Source organism: Chondrus crispus, genomic scaffold (assembly GCF_000350225.1).
Source record: "Chondrus crispus Stackhouse genomic scaffold, scaffold_129, whole genome shotgun sequence".
Taxonomy (NCBI): domain Eukaryota; phylum Rhodophyta; class Florideophyceae; order Gigartinales; family Gigartinaceae; genus Chondrus; species Chondrus crispus.
In genome coordinates, this window is record NW_005178994.1 from 10,059 (window position 1) to 26,293 (window position 16,235).

Consider the following 16,235-nt stretch of genomic DNA (forward strand, 5'->3'; position numbering starts at 1 on the left):
GAAAGGCACGTGTTTGCGGCGGTCTGCGAGAAGGCCAGGAGAAGGACGGGGGTCTCCGCGAGTACTGGGGGAACGGGAGTAGTCGACTTGAGTTGTGGATGTGGACGTGGTAGTGAGTAATGTGAGGGCAGGTACAAGTTTAGGCATAGCTCGTCTATTGACTGACTGTGGAGTAAAAAGATGTTGCAAGTAGGATTGCATGGATGTCGGGGGTTAGCATGTGGATGCAGATAAAGTAGTGAGTGTGAGAGTACGAGGACTGGGACACGTGTGGGCGGCGCGGTCTGGGCGCGCGCCATACTGTACATCGCTGGCGGCTTCCGCACCGCTGCGCGTAAAAGGCGAGAGAAGGATGTGTCCTCGGGAGATAGTCCGGTAGAATGGTGCGTACTAATTAAATCCGCGATGAGGGAGGGTCTTAACTTGCCCGGGTTTGCTTTGCTTGCCCGAGTTTGCCGGTCATTTATTAATTTATTAATGTAAGTACACGCCTTCCCCTTACGTTAGTAGTGGACAGGTGTCCTTTCCCTTACGTTAGTAGTGGACAGGTGTCCCAGAGCGACGGTGCTGACTTACAGAGGCATACAGCGCCATAAATTGCCAGAACGCAACGGGGAGGACACTGTGGGTTCTACAAATTCGCTCCGAGGACGCATCGACAGAGACGTGACATGCTGCAGCGTCAAACAACTTCGCCCCAGGGACGCGTCGACATGGACGCGAGACGCTGCAGCGTCGCTCGCTTCCGACCCAGAACGTGGCCATTGCGGGTGATCCCAGATCACCGGGATAAATAATTGATCTCACCCCCTACTTCTCTCCTTACTACTCCGCGGGATAGCGTATCTATCGCCGGCGCTGTTTGGTCAAAAAACGGATCTACAACCACTGCCCAGTATCGCCGTTCGCCTCCCCTCCTTTTTTCTCAATCTAATCACTCCTACGCAATGCACGGCAATAGAATCATCACTGCTACGACCGCACTAACCGCAACCGCAGCTCTATTCTCCCTCCTTTCATTGCACCAAGCTATTTCAAACTATCCTCGACCCCGAAAATTCACAAAGCCCTTAGATCTCGGACGGGGATGGACTTTTGTCAGAGCCAACAGGATTTTTAACGACAAAGAATTCAGTCCTGCGTACCGTATGGAGGGGGGGATAATATTTGGTCAGAAACGTCCGCTGCAGACGAGGAAGCAATAATGAGAGACTTTGCGTTGGTGGTCCCCGTCTTAAGAATGGTGGGAGTCAGAGAGATGCGCCAGAGGCGCGGAGAACGGCGCACGTGGCATTGAGGTGTGGAAGCCATTTTCAGGAAAGTAGTCGGCAGAGAGGTGCTTCGTAGAGTTGGGTTGCCTTTGCGAGATGGCAGGTGCATAGATTTTTGCAAGGGGGGAGTTGAGGATGTTTTCGGCAAAGGGCAAGCACTGCGTCCACCGGAGCACAGCGTCCAAATTCGAAAGTTACAAACTTACAAAAGTAGCCAATATATGATTGACATTTGTCATTACACACTGACATAACTTGAGCTTGCAGTGTAGGGTCGTACTTAGTTTCAAATCATATATTAACGCCCAGTAGCCAATAGTAGTGCAAATCATGGCTCGGGGCAAGCAAACCCGGGCAAACTCGGGCAAGAAACATGCAGTTTGTTGCTGCCAACACGTCCGTGCGTGTTCCACGTGTCAGGGCCTCCTTTAAGACAGCATGGACAGCCATGTTTGGATGTACATGTTTGCGATTTTCAAAATATTACATGTCCAATAATTTAATGTATTGTGTCAGCGCGCCGTGATCCGTAAATTGGCTCAAGGGGTGCATCATACCGGGCTATCGATAGGGAAGCGAACGGTCTTTCTGAGCAGTGATGCAAGGAAGTGGCTGCAAAAAAGCCGCAAATCTCATTATCTTACAGTGCCTGGTTCGATATAGTGCCGTTTTCGGCCCACTGACAGAGGGAGGCACTATATCGCGATCCCCGTGTACTGGCATTCAGGGACGTCAATAAAATGATTAAATTGAATTTTAATGTATGCTAAATTGGATCAAGATTGAATTCAATCGCACTTGTGCGGTAGGCGACAGCCAATGGTGTGCTCTCGTATGGCACGTTGGTAGCGGCAGATTCCATTATTCTAACTTTGTGTGTGCCATCATACTGTTAAGAAAAGTATTAAATGGACCAATCAGGTGCACGCTGACGTCCATACATGTCCAAACATGCCCGCCCATGCTGTCTTAAAGGAGGCCCTCATTCGATCCTTCGAAGTCCCAGTCGATGAAGAAACGAAGGTCACCTACATTGTGATGGAGTACGTGCGCGGTGAGGTGTTGAAGGACTGTTGGGACGATATGAGTGAGGCACGTCGTGAACGCGTGTGTGACCAGGCTGCGAGCGCTATTGCCGAGCTGCAGTCATTGCATGTGGACCGGCCAGGTCCAATTGGCGGTGGACGATCGAGGGGTACTTGGTTTACGACACTTGGAGCAGGACCATTTCACTCTGTTCGCGAGTTGGAAGATTGGTTTACTCACAAGCTTGATGTATGCAAGAGATACAACAGAGCGTATGCGAGTATACCTCCGTTTATGGGCAAGTTTGGGAAGATGGTTATGTCGCACATGGACGTTGCGCCGCGAAACATCATTCTGGAGGGTGATAACAATATTTGTTTAATCGATTGGGACTTTGCAGGAGCGTATCCTGTTCACTTTGAGAGAGCAGGTCTTTTAAATCAGGTACGAGAGGCAGATTTCTGCAAACGAATGCTGGCCAGGATGAAGCCTTATGAGCAGGAAATAAATGATCTAGAGAGCGTGACATGGGCAATAACATCGGCTTATTTAATTTAATTTAGGAGAGATTCGCAGTGCAGCGGGATTGAAAGGTCTAGGCATGCCATGACCTCGGCCTTGTACACTCGTACAGCTTAGTCTTCCAGGCTCTCCAATATTTTTAGCTGCGGGTTCAGCAGCAGCACGAATCATGTTAACATAGTAGCAGTTCAGGGTAGCATCAATGCATTCGGGGTACCTTTTGTCAGAATTTGCCCGGGGAGCGGGCGGGTGGTCTGAAACGTGTCCACGGGGGGCGCGGGCCACTGGGGCTCTGTGTGCGAGGGGGGCACAGGCGGGTGTGGCGCGAGGTGCAAGGCAGGAGGACGGGCCTTTTAGTTAGCTGCGGATGGTGCGGTTGGGTTTGTTGGGGTAAGTTTGTTTTGTGTGGGGACGAAGACGTTCACCGTCTTCGTCCTCAACCTTTATACTCCCACTCGACGCCAAGTCGAGTGGACTAAAAGTGTACTCACCCCCCCTTTTAGTGGGGTGCTACCTATAAATGGGCCTCTATCAGGCTTAATTAGGCGTTTGCCCGTTTAGGTAATGAGGATCCTTTAGGAGGATCCTCAAATTGTAGGTAGTTGAATTGTCTACGTGAGGTAGTGCCACCCACTAGGGACAGGTGGCACAACCTTAGGGATTACGGTATTGATAGACTCTGGTAAAAGTTGTGACACTCCTCTTAAGAATAAATTGGGCACCTTCGGGTGCCTCACGACTTGTCGATCCACTGTTCGATAGAGTGACGTAGTGTTGAATCCGTCAGTATTTGATAAGAAACAGTGCATCGCTTAACCTTTGTGAGGGCGTCAGCAGGGTTGTTCTCGGAGCGGATGAAACCGATATTCCGTAGTTCGTTCCGCTGATATGAATCTTTAACCACCTTGATGTCGATCATTAATAGTTTTCTGTGGTAATTGTTGACTTGGTTATCACGTCGAAGAGCAATAAGCTGTCTGTGAGCATCGAAATAGGAATTGGTTGGTTCGTCATTATCTCCATGTCCTTTTTGATGGCGAAAGTCATGTCGAAGGCGTCGGCGAAGGCCATAGTCTCGCTTCCTAGGACTGATCTAGAAACTCTTTTGGACTTGTGTGATGACCAATACAACGGCTGGCACTTGTTTTCCTTGTCAGCCAGGAACACGATGTACCCAAGTTGGGACGTTCCGTCATGGTTGTTGCTATAGGCAGCATCCGAATACGTTTGCAGTCGGAGAGAGCCTTTGTCTAACTTTGGATAAAGAAGTCTCTGTTCGGAGGTTTTTCTAATATGACGAACAACGGAGTTGAGAAGCTTTCTGTGGGTTGACGGATCTGAACTGAACCTTGTTTCGGTGACTTGCGTTGATTGAGCGACAGCACATGCTATATCAGGTCTGGTTTGTAGGAGCCACATTAGCTTCGCTCGAAGAGAGCTATACTGCGCAAAGGTGACATCCTTAGGTAGAGAATCAATAGTTTTGATGTAGCGTTCTTGATGGATACAGAATCCGTTGCTGGTTGTCTCAATATTGACACCGCTAAACTGTATCCTGTCAAATTCTCTATCTCTACACTGAAACCTCTTCTCAATACTTTGACTTAGCTTCAAATACTTTGCGTCTCCGGCATGTAGACAGTCGTCGACATGCGTAGCACACAGACCCGCGAGCTGATTCGCAATCTTCTTGAAAAAGAGTGCCCCATCTGTGGTACTTGCACTCATTCCAACGTCTTTCAAGATGTGGTCTCTTAAGGTCCTTCCCCAGTAATCTCCACTATCTGCGAGGCCATATAGTGGTTTTAACAGCTTAAGCAGTCGATTGGGACCAAGTTCAAATTCTGGTGACGGCTTAATGTACACATCTCTCATTAGCTTCTCTGCACTTTGAAGATAAGCCTGCGTAACGTCAGTTGAGAATAGTCGAAAGCTAAATACTGCTGCTAACCCTATTAATATTTTGACTGAAAACTGTCTGGCCGTAGGATTATCGTGAACTAAAGAACATTTCAGTTTGTCAGCGTAACCTTGAACAACATAGCGAGCCTTGTGGACTTCTTTGTTCGTACCGGAGTCTTTGATTGTTAGGACGAAGCGGCCTCCCATAATGTTAGCATTACGTGGTACTTCATCCTTAGTAACAATTTTCCAGGTCTCTCTCTTGATGAGTCCTTCTATCTCCTTCTTTTTAGCTGCATAGAACTGGCGTGCTCTAGGGTCACTAGGTTTGATTTCTTCAGTGATAAAGGAAGAGAAGGGAGTCTTTGGAGCAAGGGGAGAACGGAATATTCTTGTTTGATAGTGGATAATGGGACTGTGACCTCGGTAATATGGTTTGAGTTGGAAGGCGTTGAACATTTGCCTGTATGTTCCTTCCCTGTTCTGAATAGTTATCATTCTTCCTTGAACATGCATAACTATAAATGGTCCTAACCAGTTCTTATCCTGTTCACTAAAGACTAGTACTTCGTCTCCTAGTTGATATGTCCTATCGGCTGCTGGAGGTATCTGTCTTGTTAATGCTGCTTGTATTCTTCTTTCGGCTATGATTGCATTCATTTCTATCTGAGCAGACGTCAGTAGTCTCATTCGTTCTTCTTGGGTTGGAAGCTCAGTGCTGATGATGGGAAAACGAGGAGTTATCCCGAAGGCGAGAAATGAGGGTACAAGCCCTTTTTCTCCGATTGTGTCGTTCATAGCTTTTACCGCTATGCTGAGAAGAATTTTCTTGTGTGCTTGGGGGTAGTCAGCTCGCACTTTTCTGTAAATTCTTCTCAGAGGTTCGTGGAGTCGCTCTCCGATTCCAAGGGAGCTGTGAGCTTTGACTCCGGAAATTCTGAGCTGAATGCCGGCGTGGTCAGTGAGTTGGCGCCAGCGTTCAGAAGTAAAGGATGATCCTTGGTCAACGCGGAGACGGTTTGGGTAACCGGTGTACATGGTACACCATATTTGAATGAAGGCTAACCAAATACCTTCAACGCTTTGGTCGAAGTCTTCATCGAGGAAGGCAGCAGCAGAGAAACGAGTGGCCGTGTCGACGATGTGGAGTAAGGCCTTTCCGTCTAGGAACATGAGGTCCATAGATAGTTCTTCCCCAAACTTAACGGAATCCTCCGTTGGAAGGGAGGCCTTGAAACGAATGGGGGTTGGTCCCAAACGCTGACAAGTGTCACACGCTTGTTTAATCTGGTCCAGGACCTGTTTAGTTTCCTGGTTCGTTTCGTAAGGTCGAGCCATGCGGAGCAGGTTGTAGAGTTTATCCGTGGCAGGATGGGAGAATCCTCTATGAAGGCGCAAAAGTTCTGGAGAAGAAAAAAATATGTGCTCACGTTTTGGCCATTCGAGATAGACATGGCCGTTCTTGCGAAGCAGGGGAGTTCGTAGTTGCAGTTGAGGACAATGAAGGTGATTCGTGATAGTGTTGACGAATATTCCAAACTTATCTAGTAGATCTAAGCCTATTAGTAGTGGTACGTCTGAGTTAACTACATCTACTTGTTCCATGGTAGCGTGAGCGTCCGAAAGTGGTATCGTAATGGTCAAAGAGCCTAACGAGGGTTGACGGTCGTTGCCAAAGCGATAGCGGTTGTTGTTGGAAACGAGTCTAAACTTTGTGCCAGTGTATCGACAGTATGCCTTAGCCTGTCTTAAGCCGATTACTGTGCGTTGTGCACCAGTGTCAAGACATGCTCCTTGCCAAGGAATCCTTTGAGTTGAAGCAATGTGGCTCTGGTTGTAGACAACGAATTCGTGGTGACGTGGTCTTCTTTCGCTGTGGCGTGGAAAACGAATAAGGCGACTTATCGTAGAACGACGTTCAAGTTTAAACTTGCATCTCTTTTTAGCGCAGACAGTTTCAAAATATACAGTTTGAGGTGTATTATTTTGGAGATGGGAACTGTCGCTCGCTAAAAATCCGATGGATCTATAGTCCGATGAGAATTGGTCTTGTAGCCGTAAAAGGATTCGTTTTTCACGTGGTTGTTTACAGCTTCTTCTGTCTCGTCGGTGTCACTGTCAGTCACGCTGTCAGAGCCATCTGAGTGTTGTGACTCAGAGCTGTTTGGGGCATTTGGTTCGTCGAAGTCTTCGAAACAAGTGTCATTATGGTGCATGATGTCTTCCACTTGATTACTAAGTTCATACAGTATGTCCTTGACGTGGTTAGGGCGCGCTTTGATCATGCGTCGTACATTGCGTATGACAGAGGCGGGTCTAGAGCATTCTCGGATGAAATGATAATTACTACCACAGTTGTGGCAGCATCGTACGTTCCCAAAACGGTCCTTTCCGTTTATGGAATCCTTAAAACGTTTAGACGGTCCAGAGAAGTTGCCACGAGGATTTGACGAGGAGGATCCAGGTCGACGGGGTATACCGTATGTATTTTGTCTTTGGAAATGTATGCCGGGGAGGGTTGGCATCATTGACGGCGTTCTGGGGGGGTCACGCTTACGGCTTTCGTTCTGTTTCTGCTCTTGGAGCCAAGCTGCATCCAGTGCAGTATACATCTGCTGAAAAGTCCAAGGCGGTGTGGAAGCAAGGCTTTGAGTCAGAACAGGCTTAGCCCATTCTGTTCCTATCACGGCGTCGTGAAGGTACTCTGTCTTATCGGGATCTGATCGATGCGCTTGGGGCCCTTGTGGTGTGTACCGAGTGATGGTTTCGCGAAGTTCTTCTAGTGCTTCGCTGACGGAGCAGTTTTTTGTCTTGAGAATCTGTGACAGGCGAAGATTCTGCAATAATTTTCGAACTCTGTTCTGCCGCGTAATGCTGTTGAACTCTTGAAGCATCCATTGAACCGCTGAGTCGAAGGATGCTTGGGTACCAGCAATGGAAGTGCGATAAAATCTTTTGGCTTCGCCATCAAACACATTGTGAAAGTATCGCAGCTTCTGCTCTTCGTTGAGGTTATAATCATCAGCGGCGTCGCAATAGTTATCGATTACCTCGTTGATATCTTCACCTATTTTTCCCGAATAGCGTTCCTCTCTTTTGAATCGAGAAGCAATGTTATGCGCTATCTTTGAGTTCATGCTAAGATGAGAGGTGGGTTGGCTGCTCTGGTTGCTATGGTTGACCGACGGTGATGTCGAAGAGGAAAGACATGCAGACAGGTTCGCGTTGGCGATAATGCGGTCGGGCACATCGGTGAAGAACATGTCGACCAGGCCATACGCAATGCGGTTACTTCGAGGGTGAGGGGTATATTGTAGTCCCTTAACCGTGAGGTAATCCCTGAGAATGCGGAATAGCGTGGTGGGTCCTTTCAGTAACTCGCTTGAGTATAACACTTCGGGCGGGAGGTCGTCGCGGAGGGTGTTGACGCATTCTTCATTTGAAAGTTGAGGGTCTTGGGAAATGACAGTCGCTAAAGCGGCTTTAATGTCGGCTTGCGTCGAGGAAGACGGGCGGTAGCCGTCAAGGGTTGCCCTTATTACTTCTAACGTTACCATAGTAGCGTAAATGGGTAACGCTAATTTCCTAATATACTGAAGGTAGTAATATGGAAGAATACACAGACCTGTTGTGCCCAAATATGTCACCTCGGATACGTGTCCAACTGTGTATCCTTAGATACGTGTCCAGTTGTGTGTTCCTAGATACGTGTCCTACGCTTGACAAGTGTTTATAGCTATACACGCGTATATAGGGCAAAATTAACTTGAAGAAGTACAGTACAGTACACGTGTATTGGTGGTACACCTGTACCTGTGTGCAAACGTGTACACGGTTATGTAGGTGTAGGTTGTGTTCCCGTGTCGTTTGTGTTGTGTACTCTTCAAATCGATGTTGACAAGTGTGTCTTTCAAAGTTTTTAGGAATTTAATTCCTGACGTTGAGATTTAGTCAAAATTTAAATTTGCGCGCGTAAAATTTAAATTTTAATTGAGGCGGGCCTCTCGCTGACGGCGCGCGTTCCTAAAGTGGATCCCGGAGCGATTGTGTGATTCGAAATTGTGTCTGTCGGCAAACGGGAGATCACAGAGCTGACAGTGTAGGCGCGCCGCGAGATCCTGGAGGCGGATTTGTGCGCACGCGTGTCGGCCACTCGCCTCGTGGAAGGACAGTTGTCGCCGCGAGGTGAAAGAGCGCGCGCACGGGCGACAAGTGTACACCGTTCTATTGCGGGGAAGCGGGTTGCGTCGGCGACGTGCGCGCTGTTCTGCTACACGCGCGATGTGGCGTGCGCTGAATTCGGATAGTGGCGACGGTTCGTCCTCGTCGATTAAATCGATGGTCGACGAGGCCGAGGAGGCGGAACAGGCGGCGGTTGTTTCGTCCAATCGGTAGCCGTCTGCCTCTATCTCCACAAGGGGCGGCGCCTGAAACTCACTGTAGTCTGAGTCAGTAGCGAATGTCGAGGTGACAGGTGTCGTTGGGCGGGAGTTCCGGTCGGCGGCGGCGGTGGCGGAATCTAGATCGGGGGCGGCGGAGTCGCGATCGCCGGCGGCTGAGTCGCGATCGCCGGGGGCGGAGTCCCGATCGGCGGCGGAGTCGCGATCAACAGCAGCGGAGTCGCGATCGGCGGCGGCGGAGTCGCGATCGGCAGCAGCGGAGTCGCGATCGGCGGCGGCGGAGTCGCGATCGGCGACTGCAACAGCAATGCGTCGCCTCTTGGCAGCAGCTTCTCGTAGTACAGCTGGATCGTTGGCCGCACGTTTGAGCCGTGCCATAAAAATTACCAATAAATTGGTCACACGTGTGTACGTGTGTGGTATTACACACTAGCAATTATTAGACAGTAATAAATTGGTAGTGTGTAAGGAACCCAAATTTTTCTTGAAATTTCCAGGGGGCTTTGTCCGTAAACTTATAAGTGTCGGAATTTGCCCGGGGAGCGGGCGGGTGGTCTAAAACGTGTCCACGGGGGGCGCGGGCCACTGGGGCTCTGTGTGCGAGGGGGGCACAGGCGGGTGTGGCGCGAGGTGCAAGGCAGGAGGACGGGCCTTTTAGTTAGCTGCGGATGGTGCGGTTGGGTTTGTTGGGGTAAGTTTGTTTTGTGTGGGGACGAAGACGTTCACCGTCTTCGTCCTCAACCTTTATACTCCCACTCGACGCCAAGTCGAGTGGACTAAAAGTGTACTCACCCCCCCTTTTAGTGGGGTGCTACCTATAAATGGGCCTCTATCAGGCTTAATTAGGCGTTTGCCCGTTTAGGTAATGAGGATCCTTTAGGAGGATCCTCAAATTGTAGGTAGTTGAATTGTCTACGTGAGGTAGTGCCACCCACTAGGGACAGGTGGCACAACCTTAGGGATTACGGTATTGATAGACTCTGGTAAAAGTTGTGACACTCCTCTTAAGAATAAATTGGGCACCTTCGGGTGCCTCACGACTTGTCGATCCACTGTTCGATAGAGTGACGTAGTGTTGAATCCGTCAGTATTTGATAAGAAACAGTGCATCGCTTAACCTTTGTGAGGGCGTCAGCAGGGTTGTTCTCGGAGCGGATGAAACCGATATTCCGTAGTTCGTTCCGCTGATATGAATCTTTAACCACCTTGATGTCGATCATTAATAGTTTTCTGTGGTAATTGTTGACTTGGTTATCACGTCGAAGAGCAATAAGCTGTCTGTGAGCATCGAAATAGGAATTGGTTGGTTCGTCATTATCTCCATGTCCTTTTTGATGGCGAAAGTCATGTCGAAGGCGTCGGCGAAGGCCATAGTCTCGCTTCCTAGGACTGATCTAGAAACTCTTTTGGACTTGTGTGATGACCAATACAACGGCTGGCACTTGTTTTCCTTGTCAGCCAGGAACACGATGTACCCAAGTTGGGACGTTCCGTCATGGTTGTTGCTATAGGCAGCATCCGAATACGTTTGCAGTCGGAGAGAGCCTTTGTCTAACTTTGGATAAAGAAGTCTCTGTTCGGAGGTTTTTCTAATATGACGAACAACGGAGTTGAGAAGCTTTCTGTGGGTTGACGGATCTGAACTGAACCTTGTTTCGGTGACTTGCGTTGATTGAGCGACAGCACATGCTATATCAGGTCTGGTTTGTAGGAGCCACATTAGCTTCGCTCGAAGAGAGCTATACTGCGCAAAGGTGACATCCTTAGGTAGAGAATCAATAGTTTTGATGTAGCGTTCTTGATGGATACAGAATCCGTTGCTGGTTGTCTCAATATTGACACCGCTAAACTGTATCCTGTCAAATTCTCTATCTCTACACTGAAACCTCTTCTCAATACTTTGACTTAGCTTCAAATACTTTGCGTCTCCGGCATGTAGACAGTCGTCGACATGCGTAGCACACAGACCCGCGAGCTGATTCGCAATCTTCTTGAAAAAGAGTGCCCCATCTGTGGTACTTGCACTCATTCCAACGTCTTTCAAGATGTGGTCTCTTAAGGTCCTTCCCCAGTAATCTCCACTATCTGCGAGGCCATATAGTGGATTTAACAGCTTAAGCAGTCGATTGGGACCAAGTTCAAATTCTGGTGACGGCTTAATGTACACATCTCTCATTAGCTTCTCTGCACTTTGAAGATAAGCCTGCGTAACGTCAGTTGAGAATAGTCGAAAGCTAAATACTGCTGCTAACCCTATTAATATTTTGACTGAAAACTGTCTGGCCGTAGGATTATCGTGAACTAAAGAACATTTCAGTTTGTCAGCGTAACCTTGAACAACATAGCGAGCCTTGTGGACTTCTTTGTTCGTACCGGAGTCTTTGATTGTTAGGACGAAGCGGCCTCCCATAATGTTAGCATTACGTGGTACTTCATCCTTAGTAACAATTTTCCAGGTCTCTCTCTTGATGAGTCCTTCTATCTCCTTCTTTTTAGCTGCATAGAACTGGCGTGCTCTAGGGTCACTAGGTTTGATTTCTTCAGTGATAAAGGAAGAGAAGGGAGTCTTTGGAGCAAGGGGAGAACGGAATATTCTTGTTTGATAGTGGATAATGGGACTGTGACCTCGGTAATATGGTTTGAGTTGGAAGGCGTTGAACATTTGCCTGTATGTTCCTTCCCTGTTCTGAATAGTTATCATTCTTCCTTGAACATGCATAACTATAAATGGTCCTAACCAGTTCTTATCCTGTTCACTAAAGACTAGTACTTCGTCTCCTAGTTGATATGTCCTATCGGCTGCTGGAGGTATCTGTCTTGTTAATGCTGCTTGTATTCTTCTTTCGGCTATGATTGCATTCATTTCTATCTGAGCAGACGTCAGTAGTCTCATTCGTTCTTCTTGGGTTGGAAGCTCAGTGCTGATGATGGGAAAACGAGGAGTTATCCCGAAGGCGAGAAATGAGGGTACAAGCCCTTTTTCTCCGATTGTGTCGTTCATAGCTTTTACCGCTATGCTGAGAAGAATTTTCTTGTGTGCTTGGGGGTAGTCAGCTCGCACTTTTCTGTAAATTCTTCTCAGAGGTTCGTGGAGTCGCTCTCCGATTCCAAGGGAGCTGTGAGCTTTGACTCCGGAAATTCTGAGCTGAATGCCGGCGTGGTCAGTGAGTTGGCGCCAGCGTTCAGAAGTAAAGGATGATCCTTGGTCAACGCGGAGACGGTTTGGGTAACCGGTGTACATGGTACACCATATTTGAATGAAGGCTAACCAAATACCTTCAACGCTTTGGTCGAAGTCTTCATCGAGGAAGGCAGCAGCAGAGAAACGAGTGGCCGTGTCGACGATGTGGAGTAAGGCCTTTCCGTCTAGGAACATGAGGTCCATAGATAGTTCTTCCCCAAACTTAACGGAATCCTCCGTTGGAAGGGAGGCCTTGAAACGAATGGGGGTTGGTCCCAAACGCTGACAAGTGTCACACGCTTGTTTAATCTGGTCCAGGACCTGTTTAGTTTCCTGGTTCGTTTCGTAAGGTCGAGCCATGCGGAGCAGGTTGTAGAGTTTATCCGTGGCAGGATGGGAGAATCCTCTATGAAGGCGCAAAAGTTCTGGAGAAGAAAAAAATATGTGCTCACGTTTTGGCCATTCGAGATAGACATGGCCGTTCTTGCGAAGCAGGGGAGTTCGTAGTTGCAGTTGAGGACAATGAAGGTGATTCGTGATAGTGTTGACGAATATTCCAAACTTATCTAGTAGATCTAAGCCTATTAGTAGTGGTACGTCTGAGTTAACTACATCTACTTGTTCCATGGTAGCGTGAGCGTCCGAAAGTGGTATCGTAATGGTCAAAGAGCCTAACGAGGGTTGACGGTCGTTGCCAAAGCGATAGCGGTTGTTGTTGGAAACGAGTCTAAACTTTGTGCCAGTGTATCGACAGTATGCCTTAGCCTGTCTTAAGCCGATTACTGTGCGTTGTGCACCAGTGTCAAGACATGCTCCTTGCCAAGGAATCCTTTGAGTTGAAGCAATGTGGCTCTGGTTGTAGACAACGAACTCGTGGTGACGTGGTCTTCTTTCGCTGTGGCGTGGAAAACGAATAAGGCGACTTATCGTAGAACGACGTTCAAGTTTAAACTTGCATCTCTTTTTAGCGCAGACAGTTTCAAAATATACAGTTTGAGGTGTATTATTTTGGAGATGGGAACTGTCGCTCGCTAAAAATCCGATGGATCTATAGTCCGATGAGAATTGGTCTTGTAGCCGTAAAAGGATTCGTTTTTCACGTGGTTGTTTACAGCTTCTTCTGTCTCGTCGGTGTCACTGTCAGTCACGCTGTCAGAGCCATCTGAGTGTTGTGACTCAGAGCTGTTTGGGGCATTTGGTTCGTCGAAGTCTTCGAAACAAGTGTCATTATGGTGCATGATGTCTTCCACTTGATTACTAAGTTCATACAGTATGTCCTTGACGTGGTTAGGGCGCGCTTTGATCATGCGTCGTACATTGCGTATCACAGAGGCGGGTTTAGGGCATTCTCGGATGAAATGATACTTACTACCACAGTTGTGGCAGCATCGTACGTTCCCAAAACGGTCCTTTCCGTTTATGGAATCCTTAAAACGTTTAGACGGTCCAGAGAAGTTGCCACGAGGATTTGACGAGGAGGATCCAGGTCGACGGGGTATACCGTATGTATTTTGTCTTTGGAAATGTATGCCGGGGAGGGTTGGCATCATTGACGGCGTTCTGGGGGGGTCACGCTTACGGCTTTCGTTCTGTTTCTGCTCTTGGAGCCAAGCTGCATCCAGTGCAGTATACATCTGCTGAAAAGTCCAAGGCGGTGTGGAAGCAAGGCTTTGAGTCAGAACAGGCTTAGCCCATTCTGTTCCTATCACGGCGTCGTGAAGGTACTCTGTCTTATCGGGATCTGATCGATGCGCTTGGGGCCCTTGTGGTGTGTACCGAGTGATGGTTTCGCGAAGTTCTTCTAGTGCTTCGCTGACGGAGCAGTTTTTTGTCTTGAGAATCTGTGACAGGCGAAGATTCTGCAATAATTTTCGAACTCTATTCTGCCGCGTAATGCTGTTGAACTCTTGAAGCATCCGTTGAACCGCTGAGTCGAAGGATGCTTGGGTACCAGCAATGGAAGTGCGATAAAATCTTTTGGCTTCGCCATCAAACACATTGTGAAAGTATCGCAGCTTCTGCTCTTCGTTGAGGTTATAATCATCAGCGGCGTCGCAATAGTTATCGATTACCTCGTTGATATCTTCACCTATTTTTCCCGAATAGCGTTCCTCTCTTTTGAATCGAGAAGCAATGTTATGCGCTATCTTTGAGTTCATGCTAAGATGAGAGGTGGGTTGGCTGCTCTGGTTGCTATGGTTGACCGACGGTGATGTCGAAGAGGAAAGACATGCAGACAGGTTCGCGTTGGCAATAATGCGGTCGGGCACATCGGTGAAGAACATGTCGACCAGGCCATACGCAATGCGGTTACTTCGAGGGTGAGGGGTATATTGTAGTCCCTTAACCGTGAGGTAATCCCTGAGAATGCGGAATAGCGTGGTGGGTCCTTTCAGTAACTCGCTTGAGTATAACACTTCGGGCGGGAGGTCGTCGCGGAGGGTGTTGACGCATTCTTCATTTGAAAGTTGAGGGTCTTGGGAAATGACAGTCGCTAAAGCGGCTTTGATGTCGGCTTGCGTCGAGGAAGACGGGCGGTAGCCGTCAAGGGTTGCCCTTATTACTTCTAACGTTACCATAGTAGCGTAAATGGGTAACGCTAATTTCCTAATATACTGAAGGTAGTAATATGGAAAAATACACAGACCTGTTGTGTCCAAATATGTCACCTCGGATACGTGTCCAACTGTGTATCCTTAGATACGTGTCCAGTTGTGTGTTCCTAGATACGTGTCCTACGCTTGACAAGTGTATATAGGTATACACGCGTATATAGGGCAAAATTAACTTGAAGAAGTACAGTAGAGTACACGTGTATTGGTGGTACACCTGTACCTGTGTGCAAACGTGTACACGGTTATGTAGGTGTAGGTTGTGTTCCCGTGTCGTTTGTGTTCCGTACTCTTCAAATCGATGTTGACAAGTGTCCTTTTCAAAGTTTTTAGGAATTTAATTCCTGACGTTGAGATTTAGTCAAAATTTAAATTTGCGCGCGTAAAATTTAAATTTTAATTGAGGCGGGCCTCTCGCTGACGGCGCGCGTTCCTAAAGTGGATCCGGGAGCGATTGTGTGATTCGAAATTGTGTCTGTCGGCAAACGGGAGATCACAGAGCTGACAGTGTAGGCGCGCCGCGAGATCCTGGAGACGGATTTGTGCGCGCGCGTGTCGGCCACTCGCCTCGTGGAAGGACAGTTGTCGCCGCGAGGTGAAAGAGCGCGCGCACGGGCGACAAGTGTACACCGTTCTATTGCGGGGAGGCGGGTTGCGTCGGCGACGTGCGCGCTGTTCTGCCACACGCGCGATGTGGCGTGCGCGGAATTCGGATAGTGGCGACGGTTCGTCCTCGTCGATTAAATCGATGGTCGACGAGGCCGAGGAGGCGGAACAGGCGGCGGTTGTTTCGTCCAATCGGTAGCCGTCTGCCTCTATCTCCACAAGGGGCGGCGCCTGAAACTCACTGTAGTCTCAGTCAGTGGCGAATGTCGAGGTGACAGGTGTCGTTGGGCGGGAGTTCCGGTCGGCGGCGGCGGTGGCGGTTTCTAGATCGGGGGCGGCGGAGTCGCGATCGCCGGCGGCTGAGTCGCGATCGCCTGCGGCGGAGTCCCGATCGGCGGCGGAGTCGCGATCAACAGCAGCGGAGTCGCGATCGGCGGCGGCGGAGTCGCGATCGGCGGCGGCGGAGTCGCGATCGGCAGCAGCGGAGTCGCGATCGGCGGCGGCGGAGTCGCGATCGGCGACTGCAACGGCAATGCGTCGCCTCTTGGCAGCAGCTTCTCGTAGTACAGCTGGATCGTTGGCCGCTCGTTTGAGCCGTGCCATAAAAATTACCAATAAATTGGTCACACGTGTGTACGTGTGTGGTATTACACACTAGCAATTATTAGACAGTAATAAATTGGTAGTGTGTAAGGAACCCAAATTTTTCTTGAAA

General features: G+C 48.8%; 1 protein-coding gene across 1 annotated transcript; it reads left to right on the plus strand.

The window, feature by feature from the left end:
* Nucleotides 1–2,222: 2,222 nt before the first annotated feature.
* Nucleotides 2,223–2,855, plus strand: CHC_T00002167001 (hypothetical protein). The gene has a single exon (XM_005713139.1). The coding sequence runs from the start codon at nt 2,223–2,225 to the stop codon at nt 2,853–2,855; it is 633 nt and encodes a 210-aa protein (XP_005713196.1).
* Nucleotides 2,856–16,235: the final 13,380 nt, after the last annotated feature.

What these genes read in the sequence shown, in the direction of transcription:
- CHC_T00002167001 (XM_005713139.1), top strand. Translation starts at nt 2,223, where the DNA reads ATGCCCGCCCATGCTGTCTTAAAGGAGGCCCTCATTCGATCCTTCGAA.